This window comes from Penaeus vannamei, chromosome 18 (genome assembly GCF_042767895.1).
Source record: "Penaeus vannamei isolate JL-2024 chromosome 18, ASM4276789v1, whole genome shotgun sequence".
Classification (NCBI taxonomy): domain Eukaryota; kingdom Metazoa; phylum Arthropoda; class Malacostraca; order Decapoda; family Penaeidae; genus Penaeus; species Penaeus vannamei.
Genome location: NC_091566.1, coordinates 17,887,601 through 17,903,282, shown reverse-complemented (window position 1 = coordinate 17,903,282; position 15,682 = coordinate 17,887,601). Strand labels below are relative to the sequence as shown.

The window sequence follows — 15,682 nt, the reverse complement described above, 5'->3', positions numbered from 1 at the left end:
TGACATTACTCATGATAAGATGATGATGACGATGCTGATAAATCATCAATATATTGTCTCATCAAAACAACAATTACAGATAGTTTTAACTGTTAATAACCTATGAATTAAAATAATAATATTAATAACAATTTAAATAAGTTATGAGAATAACAAAAACAATATCAATGACAACAATAACAACAATAATAATAATAACAATAATATTGATAATAACAGCTGGAAAAAAAATCAACTTTAGCATCATTATCAACAAAATACAATAGCAAAAATAATTATAATATCTGTAACAATAACAATAACAATCATAAGAATAATAAAAACAACAAAAACAATAATAATGCAAAAACAAAAATACCAACACAGCAACAACTACGGTAATAATAAAGCCATTAATCGCAATAACAAGACCAACAAACTCACGATAACAAACGTACAATAACTGCAATCATAACAATAACAACAATAACAACAACAGCAACAAGAATGACACAAACACCTACAACAGTGTAAGAAAGAGAAACAAAGAAAAAGAAAGAAAGAAAAGAAAACGTGAACCTCCCCCCCCCCCCGCGACAACCAAGAAAAGCGTTACGTTCATTCACAAGGAGCGAGTGGCGGTTTCATTCACAAAGCCTGCCGGTAAATGACGGAAGAGGGGGTGAAGGGGGGTGAAGGGTGAGGGGGAGGGGGAGGAGGAGGAGGAGGAGAAGGGAGGGAATGGTGGAAGGGAATGGAAGGGGAAGGGGGGAAGGGAATGGGGGGAGTAGGAGCTGAGAGGGAAGGATTGAGGGAAGTGGAGGAAAATAGGAGGAGGAGGAGGAGTAGGAGGATGGGGTAGAAGAAGGAAAAGTCTGCGTGCGTGTAACGGAAGTGTGTAGGTGGGTGTGGGCGGTGGGAGTGGGTGGGGACGGGGAGAGGAGAGGATGGGGGGTACAGGGAGGACGAGAAGAGTAAGTAGGAGGGGGGAAAGGAAACGAAGGAGGGACGGGGGGGGGGGGAAGAGGAAGGGAGGAGTGCGTGTGCGTGTGCGTGCGAGCGAGAGCGCAGAACTAGACCGGACGTAGCGATCTTCCTCTGTTACCTGGGAAACTCCACAGCAGTTGTCAGTGTGGATGTGCACAGCGGACCCATTCAAACGCAATTGCTCTTTTTATAACGTTCTTTCTTCTGTTTTTCTCTTTCTTTCTTTCTTTCTTTCTTTTGGGGATTCGGTGTTGCCCTGGCATACGCTCGGTGCGAGAGAGAGGGAGAGAGGGAGAGAGCAGAGAGGAGAGAGGGAGAGAGGAGAGAGGGAGAGAGGAGAGAGGAGAGAGGAGAGAGGAGAGAGGAGAGAGGAGAGAGGGAGAGAGGAGAGAGGAGAGAGGAGAGAGGGAGAGGGAGAGGGAGAGAGGGAGAGGGAGACGGAGTGGGAGTGAGTGATAAGGTGATTGAATGAGTGAGTGAATGAATGCAAGAACCATATCTGAAACTTAACGAGTAAGTGAGTGCATGATATATTTTTGAGCTTACACGTACACCGCATTCCTGCATTGACAGTCACAGTCTTCCCTTCCCAACCTAATACACATCTGCTGCTGCTGGGTGTCTACAGAGGTGTTCTTATTACCGCAATTAACGCCCCAACAATGCCAATCTCACATGCGGCTTTTTTCTGCCTCGATATGGGAACAATGGACATAATGGGGACCTGCAGCTCCATTCCCGGAACCTCTCCTTGCCACAAAGCTGGCTCCGAGATGCTAGTTCCGTTAACGTAGAAAGATAGACTGTAACGTTTTCTCTATTGCTGAGTCTGAATTTACTGAGCTTTTTGTGTGCTTTTCCTTGAAAGTTTCCTTTTATTCTTCCTGTGAAGAATAACTCCCTGCTGTCAAAACTAAAATGTAAATAAATAAAATGTTCTACCTTGTTCGAGTCTGTGCTCGCCTGGATTCCTATGAAGGGATCTAGACCAAAGATTCAGCTTTGTTCGAATCCGTGCTCGCTTGGCTTCCTGTGAAGAGACTTAACCAAATGTCCGTGGTGCGACTGGCCCCTCGCGGTAACGGATGCATTTCGCCGCATGATATGTGGGGTGATTACACTTGGAATCCCGGTCGATGTAAACATAGATTTATCAAAGCCAGCCATTTCATCCGATTCATAAAACCTCGCATAAGCCTTTGAAGTGTGGCGTGGAAATCCTGGTCTGTTTGTTGTCGTCGGTTTTGAGCGCGAGTTCACACCGGATACCGTTTGTAGCGGCTAAGTAGCAAACTCATTTTCCTAAATAAATACGATGTGACTGGAATAAAATAATAATAATAATAATAATAATAATAAAACAATAATAATCATCTTAAAAAAGCTCAGATATCCTCATGAAAGAACCTCCAGAAACCTCACGGAAACCTCTCGGAAACACCCACCTCCATCGAAACGCCCCCCCATGCAACCCCAGCCTCTTTTATCGTGAACCCCGCGAGTGACGTCCCCCTCCCTCCCCTTCCCACCCCCCACCCCGCGAGTGACGTCCCTCCTCCCCTTCCCACCCCCCACCCGCAGTGAGCCCCCCCAGCCCTACTACCCAACTCCAGATTTCCCTTCCTTCTGCATGACACAACCGGCACTCGATTCACTACCGGGACTGCCTTGACCCCCCCGGCGACGCGTACGACCACCTGGGCTGATCTGCGAGGAGGGGGAGGGGGAGCGGAAGAGGGAGAGTGGAGGGAGGGAGAGTGGAGGGAGGGAGAGTGGAGGGAGGGAGAGTGGAGGGAGGGAGAGTGGAGGCAGGGAGAGTGGAGGGAGGGAGAGTGGAGGGAGGAAGGGAGGAAGGGAGGAAGAAGGAGGGAGGAGGCAGGAGGGAGGGAGAGAGAGAGAGAGAGAGAGAGAGAGAGAGAGAGAGAGAGAGAGAGAGAGAGAGAGAGAGAGAGAGAGAGAGAGAGAGAGAGAGAGAGAGAGAGAGAGAAAGAAAAAGAAAGAAATTTCAAAAAGATTTCAACATAGAGAGAGAGGGAGAGCGGGGGGGGGGGGGTAGGTGAGTGAGTGAGTGCTGCATAAGCGTCATTGAAAGCAATGAGTCATTCTATCCCCTGAGTGATGGTTTCCTGGGTCAGTGCGTGGCTGCTTGTCGCTCCTTCTCTCTACTACTTTTTTTTTTGTTATCTCTTTCTCTCTTTTCATTCGGTTTCCCCTTCTCTGATTTTGCCTCTTCCAGCTCTCCATTCTGACATATTTCTGCGGACGTTACCTGTGCCCCATCTTTCTTTGAGATGTATTTTTTCTCTCTTTCCCTCTCTCTTTTCTCTCTTTTTTCGCGGAAAAGTCTGGGAACGAGATAAAACGGAAAGTGAGTGCGAAAGAGGAAGGGAGGGAGAGAGGAAGAGACGAAGAGAGAGAGATAAGTGAATGGGAATGAGAAGGAGAAAGACGGAGAGCGACCTGGGACAGAAATGGGTAGAAAAGACAAAGAAAGGGAGAGGGAGAAGAAGAAAAGAATGAGAGAAAAATAGAAACAGATAAGTAAGAGAGCCAGGGATGAGTATACAACCCCAGTGCGTGAAGGGAGAGACGAAGGGAGGAGGAGGGGAGGAGGTGTGAAGGGAAGAGGAAGGGACAAGGGAGGAGGAAGGGGTGAAGGGAAGAGGAAGAAGGAGACTAAAGGAAGAGGAGGGGAGAAGGGAAGAGGATGGGAGAGAGGAAGGGAGGAGAGGTGAAGGGAGGAGGAGGGGGAAGGGGTGAAGGGAAGAGGTGAAGGGAGGAGGACGGGAAGAGGAGGGAAGAGGTGAAGGGAGGAGGACGGGAAGAGGAAGGAAGAGGTAAAGGGAAGAAGTGAAGGGAGGAGGACGGGAAGAGGAAGGAAGAGGTGAAGGGTAGAGGAAGAGAGAGGTGAAGGGAGGATGAGGAGGAAGGGTGAACGGAGGATAAGGGGGAAGGGGTGAAGGGAAGAGGAAGAGAGAGGTGAAGGGAGGAGAAAGGGGAAGGGTGAAGGGAAGAGGAAGAGTGAGGTGAAGGGAAGAGGAAGGGAGAGGTGAAGGGAGGGGGAAGGGGCGAAGGGGAGAGGAGGGGGTGAAACACCTGCGAGGTCGCAACGTGATGCTTGGCGCCGCAGGGATGGCGCCGGCCAGCCACGCTCGCTCCCCTTTCGACTTTTATTTCTCCGTCTCTTCGTCGTTTTTATTTCTCATTTCTCTTTTTATTCTTTATTTTTTGTTCCACTTTTCTTCTTCTGTTCTTTTACTTTTTCTTCTTCTCTTTTTTCTTTTCCATGTTCTTTTTCGTTTTCGTTTTCTTTTTATCTTCTTTTCATCTTCTCTCCTCCTACTTCGAAGACTATTCACTTCCTCTTCCTCTTCCTTATCTCTTTTCTCTTCCCCTTTTTTCAGTATCATTGTTGTAGTTATTCTCACTGTAATTACGAATTCTTACAATTAATACCTTCAGTTTCTATCATAATTATAATCATTCTCAAAGTTTATATTATCATTTTCCTCGCCATCATCATCATCATCCTCTTTCTCCTTCTTCTTCTTCTTCTTCTTCTTCTTCTTCTTCTTCTTCTTCTTCCTCTTCTTCTCCTCCTCCTCCTCCTCCTCCTCCTCCTCCTCCTCCTCCTCCTCCTCCTCCTCCTCCTCCTCCTCCTCCTCCTCCTCCTTCTCCTTCTCCTCCTTCTCCTTTTCCTTCTCCTCCTCCCTCTCCTTCTCCTCCTCCTTCTCTTTCTCCCTCTCCCCCTCCTCCCTCCTCCCCTCCTCCTCCTCCCTATCCTCCTCCTCCTCCTCCTCCTCCTCCTCCTCCCTCTCCTCCTCCCTCTCCTCCTCCTCCTCCCTCTCCTCCTCCTCCTCCCTCTCCTCCTTCTCCTCCCCCTCCCCCTCCTCCTCCCTCTCTTTCTCCCTCTCCTCCATCTCCCTCTCCTCCTCCCTCTCCCTCTCCTCCATCTCCTCCTCCCTCTCCTCTCTCTCCTCCTCCTCCCTCCTCCTCCTCCTCCCTCTCCTCCTCCTCCTCCCTCTCCTCCTCCTCCTCCCTCTCCCTCCTCCTCCTCCCTCTCCTCCTCCTCCTCCTCCTCCTCCCTCTCCTCCTCCTCCTCCTCCTCCTCCTCCTCCTCCTCCTCCTCTCTCCTCCTCATCATCACCATCATGATCATCAGCAGTGAAACTCGAACGCAGGGTCTTATGTCTCTGAAATAGACTCTAAAAAATCTTCAAAAAATGTAATGAAATACGCTTACCACCATACCTACGGAGGCGTGATTACGGTGGTAAGCTAAGACTTGGAAATATACATTATGTATATATATATATATATATATATATATATATATATATATATATATATATATATATATATATATATGTATATATGTATATGTATATATATATATATATATATATATATATATATATATATATATATAAATATATGAATATATAAATAAATAAATATATAAATATATAAATATACATATATATATATATATATATATAAATATATATATGAATATATAAATATATAAATATATAAATATATATATATATATATATATATATATATATATATATATATATATATATAGATATATATATATATATATGCAAACACACACACACACACATACACACATTTTTTTGTTTCTTTCTTTCATTCTTTTTTTTTAAATCAAGTAACAATAGTAGACGTAATTTGACTATTCATTCATCAGTGAAAAAATGACAATGTTAAAAACAGAAAGGAAAGAAGGAAAGAAAGAAAGAAAGAAATATGATTCAAGCCCCCCCCCCCTAAAAAGAGAGAGAGAAAAAAGCGATGACGCACTTCTTTCCCGCAGCTTCGTTGTTGAGTCAGGTCAGGGGCGTCCTCGGATCGCATTTCCATCGCGGCAAAATGTGATCGCTAAGTAATAGCTCACTGTTGGCGATAACCGCGTGGCTGCCGGCGAGAGAGAGAGAGAGAGAGAGAGAGAGAGAGAGAGAGAGAGAGAGAGAGAGAGAGGGAGAGAGAGAGAGAGAGAGAGAGAGAGAGAGAGAGAGAGAGAGAGAGAGAGAGAGGGAGAGAGATAGAGTGAGATAGAGTGAGATAGAGTGAGTGAGTGAGTGAGTGAGTTTCCGCTTTTCGAAATGCGACCTTATGAACGATCCCCCATTGGATAACAGCGATTCCTCCTTTCCACGTTATTCATCCAAACGATTCAAACACTAAAACCAAGGCGAATCAAAACCTAAAGCACAACTTTACTTTTCTTAACTAATTTTACTGAACCAAACCAATCAGGACCCACAAGTGAACCGGCGAAATAAAACTTAAACACAACTTTACTTAACTAAACTAATTCAACTAAACCGAACCAATCCTAACCAACCAAAGCAGAGGGCAACCTAAATTCAACCGGAGACACGCCACGGCCTTAGAAAAATAAACACAGGAGAGGCGTGGTTGAGATCCGCCAGGTTGACAGTGGCCAGGGACCGCCGAGCGCGTCCGAATATGTCCTCAAGCAGCGGAGCGTGACAAAGTGCGTTCGAGTATGACTAGACGTAGCCGAGGGCAGCCAGGTATAACTGTGTGAATTCGAACGTGGCCGAAGGACGCGTTTTTCTCAATCGTGAATCTTGTACGCAGGTGGTCCTCGCACAGGTATTCAACAAGGAAAGGAATAATATTAGGGAAAAAATAAACGATCTATGCGTCCTCCGAATGCGGCGTGGAATGAAAAGGAGAAAATCATAAAAAAGCCTATAAACGAGAAGGCCCATACCGGAGTTGGCCCAATGTGTGGAACGGCAGAAGTTTCTCCCATTTCTTCCTTCCGCCTGAAATATCGCTCCCTTGGCTTTCATTAAAAAGACAGAGAGAGAAAAGGCGGGGGCCAGCTCTGTCACACGATCTGACGGCGAGAAATCGAAGACGACAACGAGGAGAAAAAAATCGAACACGGAATTCTCTCGCTCTTTCGGGATTCAGTAGATGACGGGCCCCCCTCCTCTCTCCTCCTCCCCCCCCCCTCCCCGGACTTCTGCGTTCTATCCCAAAGTTTGGTGTTGGCGATAGGCCTACTATTACTACACCTGTTGACAACTCGAGGTCCGCAAAGGAGCCTAGGCCTAACAGGGCTACGTTAGCACCGCGTGGAGTAAGTGGAGTTAACGCCATCACAGCGGCATTTCTTTTGAGTCGCGTGAATTTCCTGCCTCGCCCCAGTCGTCTAAAACGACTTCAACGACGCCTGGGAAACAAACCAAACAAAACATGCCACTGGCCTACGGACCCACGAAGTCAAAACAAACAAACAATTCTAAGTGGCGAAGATAAGGTAGATCAGGTAAAGCCCTAGATTGTACAAGCAGCCCACCCCCCTCCTCTTCCTACCTACTGACTTGGTACCCCCACACCAAACCCCATATCCCTATCCTACCCCTCCTCTCCCCACCCCGCCCCGCCAACCACACACTCTTTCCCACCCTCCCCTACCCCCTCTCCATCCTACCCCCACTCCCTCTCCCCATCCTTCCCCCACTCCCCTCCCATCCATCCCCCACTCCCCTCCCATCCTACCCCCACTCCCCTCCCATCCTTCCCCCTACTCCTCCCCATCCTACCCCTACTCCTTCCCCCATCCTACCCCCACTCCCTCCCCATCCTACCCCCACTCCCCTCCCCATCCTTCCCCCACTCCCCTCCCATCCATCCCCCACTCCCTCCCATCCTACCCCCACTCCCCTCCCATCCTTCCCCCTACTCCTCCCATCCTACCCTACTCCTTCCCCATCCTACCCCCACCCTCCCCATCCTACCCCCACTCCCTCCCCATCCTTCCCCACTCCCCTCCCATCCATCCCTCCATCCTCCCACTCCCCACTCCTCCCCCTACTCCCTCCCCATCCTACCCCTACTCCTTCCCCATCCTACCCCCACTCCCCTCCCCATCCTACCCCCACTCCCTCCCCCTCCTTCCCCCACTCCCCTCCCATCCATCCCCCACTCCCCTCCCATCCTACCCCCACTCCCCTCCCATCCTTCCCCCTACTCCCTCCCCATCCTACCCCTACTCCTTCCCCATCCTACCCCACTCCCTCCCCATCCTACCCCCACTCCCCTCCCCCATCCTACCCCCATTCCCCTCCCATCCTACCCCCACTCCCTCCCCATCCTACCCCCATTCCCCTCCCATCCTACCCCAACTCCCTCCCCATCCAACCCCCACTCCCCTCCCCTTCCTCTTCTCTCTCCCGACTCGCAGACTGAAACCCTCCTCCCTCCCTCCGCCTTGCAGGTGTGTTAGAGGGGGGGGCGCCGGACACACACCGCGGCAAAACAGCAACCTGCGAACGGGGGAGGGGGGAGGGAGGGGGGCTTCGTGGAATCAATTTATATGGCCTGTAAATCAATCGAGCTGGTAACCCGAGCACTTTTGTCTTCCTCTTAACGACCCACATCCCTTTGGGCACTTGACCTCACCACGTCGACAGCCCCTTTCTCTCTCTCTCTCTCTCTCTCCCTTTGCAGTGCTCTCTCTCTCTCTCTCTCTCTCTCTCTCTCTCTCTCTCTCTCTCTCTCTCTCTCTCTCTCTCTCTCTCTCTCTCTCTCTCTCTCTCTCTCTCTCTCTGTCTCTCTCTCTGTCTGTCTCTCTCTCTCTCTCTCTCTCTCTCTCTCTCTCTCTCTCTCTCTCTCTCTCTCTCTCTCTCTCTCTCTCTCTCTCTCTCTCTCTCTCTCTCTCTCTCTCTGGGGTGCTCTCTCTCCCTCTCTCTCTTTGCAGTGCTCTCACTTTCTCGTGGTGCTCCCTCTCTCTAAATCATTAACATTCTATCCTAATTCCTTTCTAGAGCCGAAGAGTAATTAAAAAAAAATCCTGTATATTCTTCCAACTTCCTGTATTTCATTTTGTTTTCCTCTGTTTATTCTCGTCTCCTCTCATCCTCCCTACCTCCTCTCTTCTCTTTTACCTACCTGTTCCGCCATATCCCTTCTCTTCCTCCATTTCACCTTCCGCTTTCACCTACTCCCTCCTTCCTTTTTTCCTCTCTCTTTATCCCTCCCCCTTACTCTTCCCTTTTCCCTCCCTCCCTCCTTCCTCTCTCTTTATCCCTGCTTCGTCACTTATCCCTCCTAACTTCCTCTTCTCTTATCCTCCCACCTACCTCTCCTTCCCCTTCCCTTATCTGTTCCACCATCCTTCTTCTCCTTCCCCTCGTTCCTCTCCCTTTCCTTTGCCCCTCTCACCCCCTCCCCTTCCCCCCTCCTTCCCTCTTCCCTTATCCGTCCCACCTTCCACTCCCTTTTCCCTCCCTCCCTCCCATTCCCTTCCCCTCTCACCTCCTCATCCCCTTCCACCGTCCTCTTCCCCTTTCCTTCCTCCCTCCTTCCTCCCCTACCCCCCACCCCCATCCTCCCCTCCTGTACCCTCAGGACGGGTAATAATCATTCGACGCTACGTCACTTCCTGTCACTTCGCTGCTGTTGACCCTGGAATCCACTCCGTCAAACCACACACACATACACGCACGCACACACACACACACATACATACGTACACACACGCACGCACGCACGCACGCACACACATATACGCACGCACACGCACGTACGCACGCATACGCATGCGCACACACATACATACGCACACACAAACTACGCACGCATTCACGCATGCAGAAATACCGACACAAACAAACACACACACGCGGAGGAGGAGGAGGAGAAGAAAGTAGAGGAGGAGGAGGAGGAGGAAGAGGAGGAGGAGGAGGAAGAGGAAGAAGAAGAAGAGGAAGACAACAACATAGGGATAAACATTTGTTAAAGGAGGAAACTAGAAAACTTAAAAGGGAATTGAAGAAGAAAAGAGAGGAAGAGGGGAGGGAGACAAGGAGGCCCCATTACGCACAGGTGGCGAGACGCAAGCCTGCGATAGATGTGCGGTAAATAGATTAAAAATAACATAAAAAAATACAATGCACGATTGACGAATGATGAATGGAAAATATATTGAAAACAACAACAACAACAAAATACAATATATGATCGACGAATGAATAAAAAAATGAAAAAATTAACATAAATATAAAAAATACAATAGTCGGTCCGCGAATGATGAATGGAAAAGCACACACGAAAAAATAAACAAATTAACAAAACAACAAAACTAAAAACAAATAAAACACCAAAACCACAAACAAAAGGAATGTCTGGCCACGACAGAGCGTCAGCTGACACGACTCCCACAGATGAGCCCCGCCGAACGGGGGGGGGGGGGACTGACTGAATGAACCTCAAGTGAATGAGACACAAACGAGCGATTTCCAACCAAGCAGTTTCACTCGCTCTGGACGGGGGGAGGGGTGTAGTATGTGTGTGGGGGGGTGCAGTGTGTGTGGGGGGGTGCAGTGTGCGTTTGTGGGGGGGGGTGCAGTGTATATGGGGGGGGGTGCAGTGTGTGTGTGGGGGGGTGCAGTGTATGTGTGTGTGGGTATGTGTGTGTGTAGTGTGTGTGTGGGGGAGTGCAGTGTGTGTGTGTGTGGGGGGGGTGTAGTGTGTGTGTGTGTGTGTGTGTGTGTGCATGTGTGTGTGTGGTGTGTGGGGGTGTGTGTGTGTGTGTGTGTGTGTGTGTGTGTGTGTGTGTGTGTGTGTGTGTGTGTGTGTGTGTGTGTGTGTGTGTGTGTGTGTGTGTGTGGTGTAGCATGTACGGTGTTTATTTACCACACATTGTATTTGTTTTCGTAGTATTACGCTATGTTGTATTCGTCTGCGTTCTGCTCGTGTGTCATGTGGCGTGCTTTGCTGTAACCGCTTTCGCTATGCTGGACTAATTTCCGCCCTGCTGCTCTATTTCTACCCCTGCTGTATTTCCGCCCTACTCCTGTAATTCCACCCTACAGCTGCATTTCCGCCCTGCTGCTCTATTTCTACCCCTGCTGTATTTCCGCCCTACTCCTGTAATTCCACCCTACAGCTGCATTTCCGCCCTGCTGCTCTATTTCTACCCCTGCTGTATTTCCACCCTACTCCTGTAATTCCACCCTACAGCTGCATTTCCACCCTACAGCTGTATCCCCCCCTGCTGTACTTCCGCCCTACTGCTGTATCCCCCCCTGCTGTATTTCCGCCCTACTGCTGTATCCCCCCCTGCTGTACTTCCGCCCTACTGCTGTATCCCCCCCTGCTGTATTTCCGCCCAACTGCTGTATCCCCCCCTGCTGTATTTCCGCCCAACTGCTGTATTTCCGCCCAACTGCTGTATCCCCCCCTGCTGTATTTCCGCCCAACTGCTGTATCCCCCCCTGCTGTATTTCCGCCCAACTGCTGTATCCCCCTGCTGTATTTCCGCCCTACCCTACTGCTGTATCCCCCCTGCTGTATTTCCACCCAACTGCTGTATCCCCCCTGCTGTACCCGCCCTACTGCTGTATCCCCCCCTGCTGTATTTCCGCCCAACTGCTGTATCCCCCTGCTGTATTTCCGCCCAACTGCTGTATTTCCGCCCAACTGCTGTATTTCCAGCCCCTGCTGTATTTCCGCCCAACTGCTGTATCCCCCCTGCTGTATTTCCGCCCAACTGCTGTATCCCCCCTGCTGTATTTCCGCCCTACTGCTGTATCCCCTCCTGCTGTATTTCCGCCCAACTGCTGTATCCCCCTTGCTGTATTTCCGCCCTACTGCTGTATCCCCCCTGCTGTATTTCCGCCCTACTGCTGTATCCCCCTTGCTGTATTTCCGCCCAACTGCTGTATCCCCCCTGCTGTATTTCCGCCCTACTGCTGTATCCCCCCTTCTGTATTTCCGCCCTACTGCTGTATCCCCTCCTGCTGTATTTCCGCCCTACTGCTGTATCCCCCTGCTGTATTTCCGCCCTACTGCTGTATCCCCCTGCTGTATTTCCGCCCTACTGCTGTCCCCTGCTGTATCCCCCCGCGTTGTATTTCCGCCTACTGCTGTATCCCCCCTGCTGTATTTCCGCCCTACTGCTGTATCCCCCCTTGCTGTATTTCCGCCCTACTGCTGTATCCTCTGCTGTATTTCCTGCCCAACTGCTGTATCCCCCCCCCTGCTGTATTTCCGCCCAACTGCTGTATCCCCCCCTGCTGTATTTCCGCCCAACTGCTGTATCCCCTCCTGCTGTATTTCCGCCCTACTGCTGTATCCCCCCTGCTGTATTTCCGCCCTACTGCTGTATCCCCCCCTGCTGTATTTCCGCCCTACTGCTGTATCACCCTTGCTGTATTTCCGCCCTACTGCTGTATCCCCTCCTGCTGTATTTCCGCCCAACTGCTGTATCCCCCCCTGCTGTATTTCCGCCCAACTGCTGTATCCCCTACTGCTGTATTTCCGCCCAACTGCTGTATCCCCCCCTGCTGTATTTCCGCCCAACTGCTGTATCCCCCTGCTGTATTTCCGCCCCAGCTGCTGTATCCCCCTGCTGTATTTCCGCCCTACTGCTGTATCCCCCCTGCTGTATTTCCGCCCAACTGCTGTATCCCCCCTGCTGTATTTCCGCCCTACTGCTGTATCCTCCTGCTGTATTTCCGCCCAACTGCTGTATCCCCCCCTGCTGTATTTCCGCCCTACTGCTGTATCCCCCCTGCTGTATTTCCGCCCTACTGCTGTATCCCCCTTGCTGTATTTCCGCCCTACTGCTGTATCCCCTCCTGCTGTATTTCCGCCCAACTGCTGTATCCCCCCCTGCTGTATTTCCGCCCAACTGCTGTATCCCCCCTGCTGTATTTCCGCCCTACTGCTGTATCCCCTGCTGTATTTCCGCCCTACTGCTGTATCCCCCCTGCTGTATTTCCGCCCTACTGCTGTATTTCTGCTGTATTTCCGCCCAACTGCTGTATCCCCCCTGCTGTATTTCCGCCTACTGCTGTATCCGCCCCTGCTGCTTATTTCAGCCCTACTGCTGTATTTCCGCCCCCTGTATTCCCCCTTGTATCCCTGCCTGCTGTATTTCCGCCCTGCTCAACCATCCCCTGCTGTATCCCCACTGCTGTATCCCCGCCCCCACTGCTGTATTTCCATGCCCCCGTATCCCCCCTGCTGTAGCATTTCCCGCCCACTTCTGCTGTAGCCCTCCTGCTGTATTTCCGCCCAACTGCTGTATCCCCCCTGCTGTATTTCCGCCCAACTGCTGTATCCCCCTGCTGTATTTCCGCCCTCAACTGCTGTATCCCCCCCTGCTGTATTTCCGCCCTACTGCTGTATCCCCCCTGCTGTATTTCCGCCCTACTGCTGTATCCCCCTGCTGTATTTCCGCCCTACTGCTGTATCCCCCTGCTGTATTTCCGCCCTACTGCTGTATCCCCCCCTGCTGTATTTCCGCCCAACTGCTGTATCCCCCCTTGCTGTATTTCCGCCCTACTGCTGTATCCCCCCCTGCTGTATTTCCGCCCTACTGCTGTATTTCCGCCCTACTGCTGTATTTCCGCCCTACTGCTGTATCCCCCTTGCTGTATTTCCGCCCTACTGCTGTATCCCCCCTTGCTGTATTTCCGCCCTACTGCTGTATCCCCCTGCTGTATTTCCGCCCTACTGCTGTATCACCCTTGCTGTATTTCCGCCCTACTGCTGTATCCCCTCCTGCTGTATTTCCGCCCAACTGCTGTACCCCCCTCTGCTGTATTTCCGCCCTACTGCTGTATCCCCTACTGCTGTAGTTCCGCCCTACTGCTGTATCCCCCTGCTGTATTTCCGCCCTACTGCTGTATCCCCCTGCTGTATTTCCCGCCCTACTGCTGTATCCCCCCTGCTGTATTTCCGCCCTACTGCTGTATCCCCCCCTGCTGTATTTCCGCCCTACTGCTGTATCCCCCCTGCTGTATTTCCGCCCTACTGCTGTATCCCCCCCTGCTGTATTTCCGCCCCTGCTGCTGTATCCCCCCTTGCTGTATTTCCGCCCTACTGCTGTATCCCCCCTGCTGTATTTCCGCCCTACTGCTGTATCCCCCCTGCTGTATTTCCGCCCTACTGCTGTATCCCCCTGCTGTATTTCCGCCCAACTGCTGTATCCCCCTGCTGTATTTCCGCCCTCCTACTGCTGTATCCCCCCTGCTGTATTTCCGCCCTACTGCTGTATCCCTCCTGCTGTATTTCCGCCCAACTGCTGTATCCCCCTGCTGTATTTCCGCCCTACTGCTGTATCCCCCCTGCTGTATTTCCGCCCCTGCTGTATCCCCCCTGCTGTATTTCCCGCCCTACTGCTGTATCCCCCCTGCTGTATTTCCGCCCCTGCTGTATCCCCCTGCTGTATTTCCGCCCTGTATCCCCTGCTGTATTTCCGCCCTACTGCTGTATCCCCCCTTGCTGTATTTCCGCCCAACTGCTGTATCCGCCCTACCGCTGTATCCCCCCTTGCTGTATTTCCGCCTACTGCTGTATCCCCTGCTGTATTTCCGCCCTACTGTATGTATCCCCCCTGCTGTATTTCCGCCCAACTGCTGTATCCCCCCTGCTGTATTTCCGCCCAACTGCTGTATCCCCCCTGCTGTATTTCCGCCCTACTGCTGTATCCCCCTTGCTGTATTTCCGCCCAACTGCTGTATCCCCCCTTGCTGTATTTCCGCCCTACTGCTGTATCCCCCCTTGCTGTATTTCCGCCCTACTGCTGTATCCCCCCTGCTGTATTTCCGCCCTACTTCTGTTTCCCCCTCTGCTGTATTTCCGCCCTACTGCTGTATCCCCCCCTGCTGTATTTCCGCCCAACTGCTGTATCCCCTACTGCTGTATTTCCGCCCAACTGCTGTATCCCCCCCTGCTGTATTTCCGCCCTACTGCTGTATCCCCTCCTGCTGTATTTCCGCCCTACTGCTGTATCCCCCTTGCTGTATTTCCGCCCTACTGCTGTATCCCCTACTGCTGTATTTCCGCCCTACTGCTGTATCCCCCCCTGCTGTATTTCCGCCCTACTGCTGTATCCCCCCTTGCTGTATTTCCGCCCTACTTCTGTATCCCCCACTGCTGTATTTTCCGCCTAACTGCTGTATCCCCCCCTGCTGTACTTCCGCCCAACTGCTGTATCCCCCCTGCTGTATTTCCGCCCTACTGCTGTATCCCCCCTTGCTGTATTTCCGCCCAACTGCTGTATCCCCCCTGCTGTATTTCCGCCCTACTGCTGTATCCCCCCTGCTGTATTTCCGCCCAACTGCTGTATTTCCGCCCTACTGCTGTATCCCCCCTGCTGTATTTCCGCCCAACTGCTGTATCCCCCCTGCTGTACTTCCGCCCTACTGCTGTATCCCCCCTGCTGTATTTCCGCCCAACTGCTGTATCCCCCCCCTGCTGTATATCCGCCCTACTGCTGTATCCCCCTGCTGTATTTCCGCCCTACTGCTGTATCCCCCCTGCTGTATTTCCGCCCTACTGCTGTATTTCCGCCCTACTGCTGTATCCCCCCTGCTGTATTTCCGCCCAACTGCTGTATCCCCCTGCTGTATTTCCGCCCAACTGCTGTATTTCCGCCCAACTGCTGTATTTCCGCCCTACTGCTGTATCCCCCCTGCTGTATTTCCGCAACTGCTGTATCCCCCCTGCTGTATTTCCGCCCTACTGCTGTATTTCCGCCCTACTGCTGTATCCCCCCCTGCTGTATTTCCGCCCTATTGCTGTATCCCCCCCTGCTGTATTTCCGCCCAACTGCTGTATTTCCGCCCAACTGCTGTATTTCCGCCCAACTGCTGTAATCCCACCGCCGTCCCTCACGCGGAATCCCTCGCCTCTTTAT

General features: G+C 51.2%; 1 protein-coding gene across 1 annotated transcript in view; it reads left to right on the top strand.

Moving 5' to 3' along the window:
* LOC113827905 (putative uncharacterized protein ENSP00000383309) overlaps positions 1–13,008 on the top strand; it is a 32,008-nt gene extending 19,000 nt beyond the window's left edge. Inside the window, exons 7-9 of the mRNA XM_070133394.1 lie at positions 1,540–1,756; positions 6,401–6,490; positions 12,858–13,008. Of these exons, the coding sequence (XP_069989495.1) occupies positions 1,540–1,756; positions 6,401–6,490; positions 12,858–13,008 (458 nt within the window). The remainder of the gene's footprint in view (positions 1–1,539; positions 1,757–6,400; positions 6,491–12,857) is intronic.
* The last annotated feature ends 2,674 nt before the right edge of the window (positions 13,009–15,682 follow it).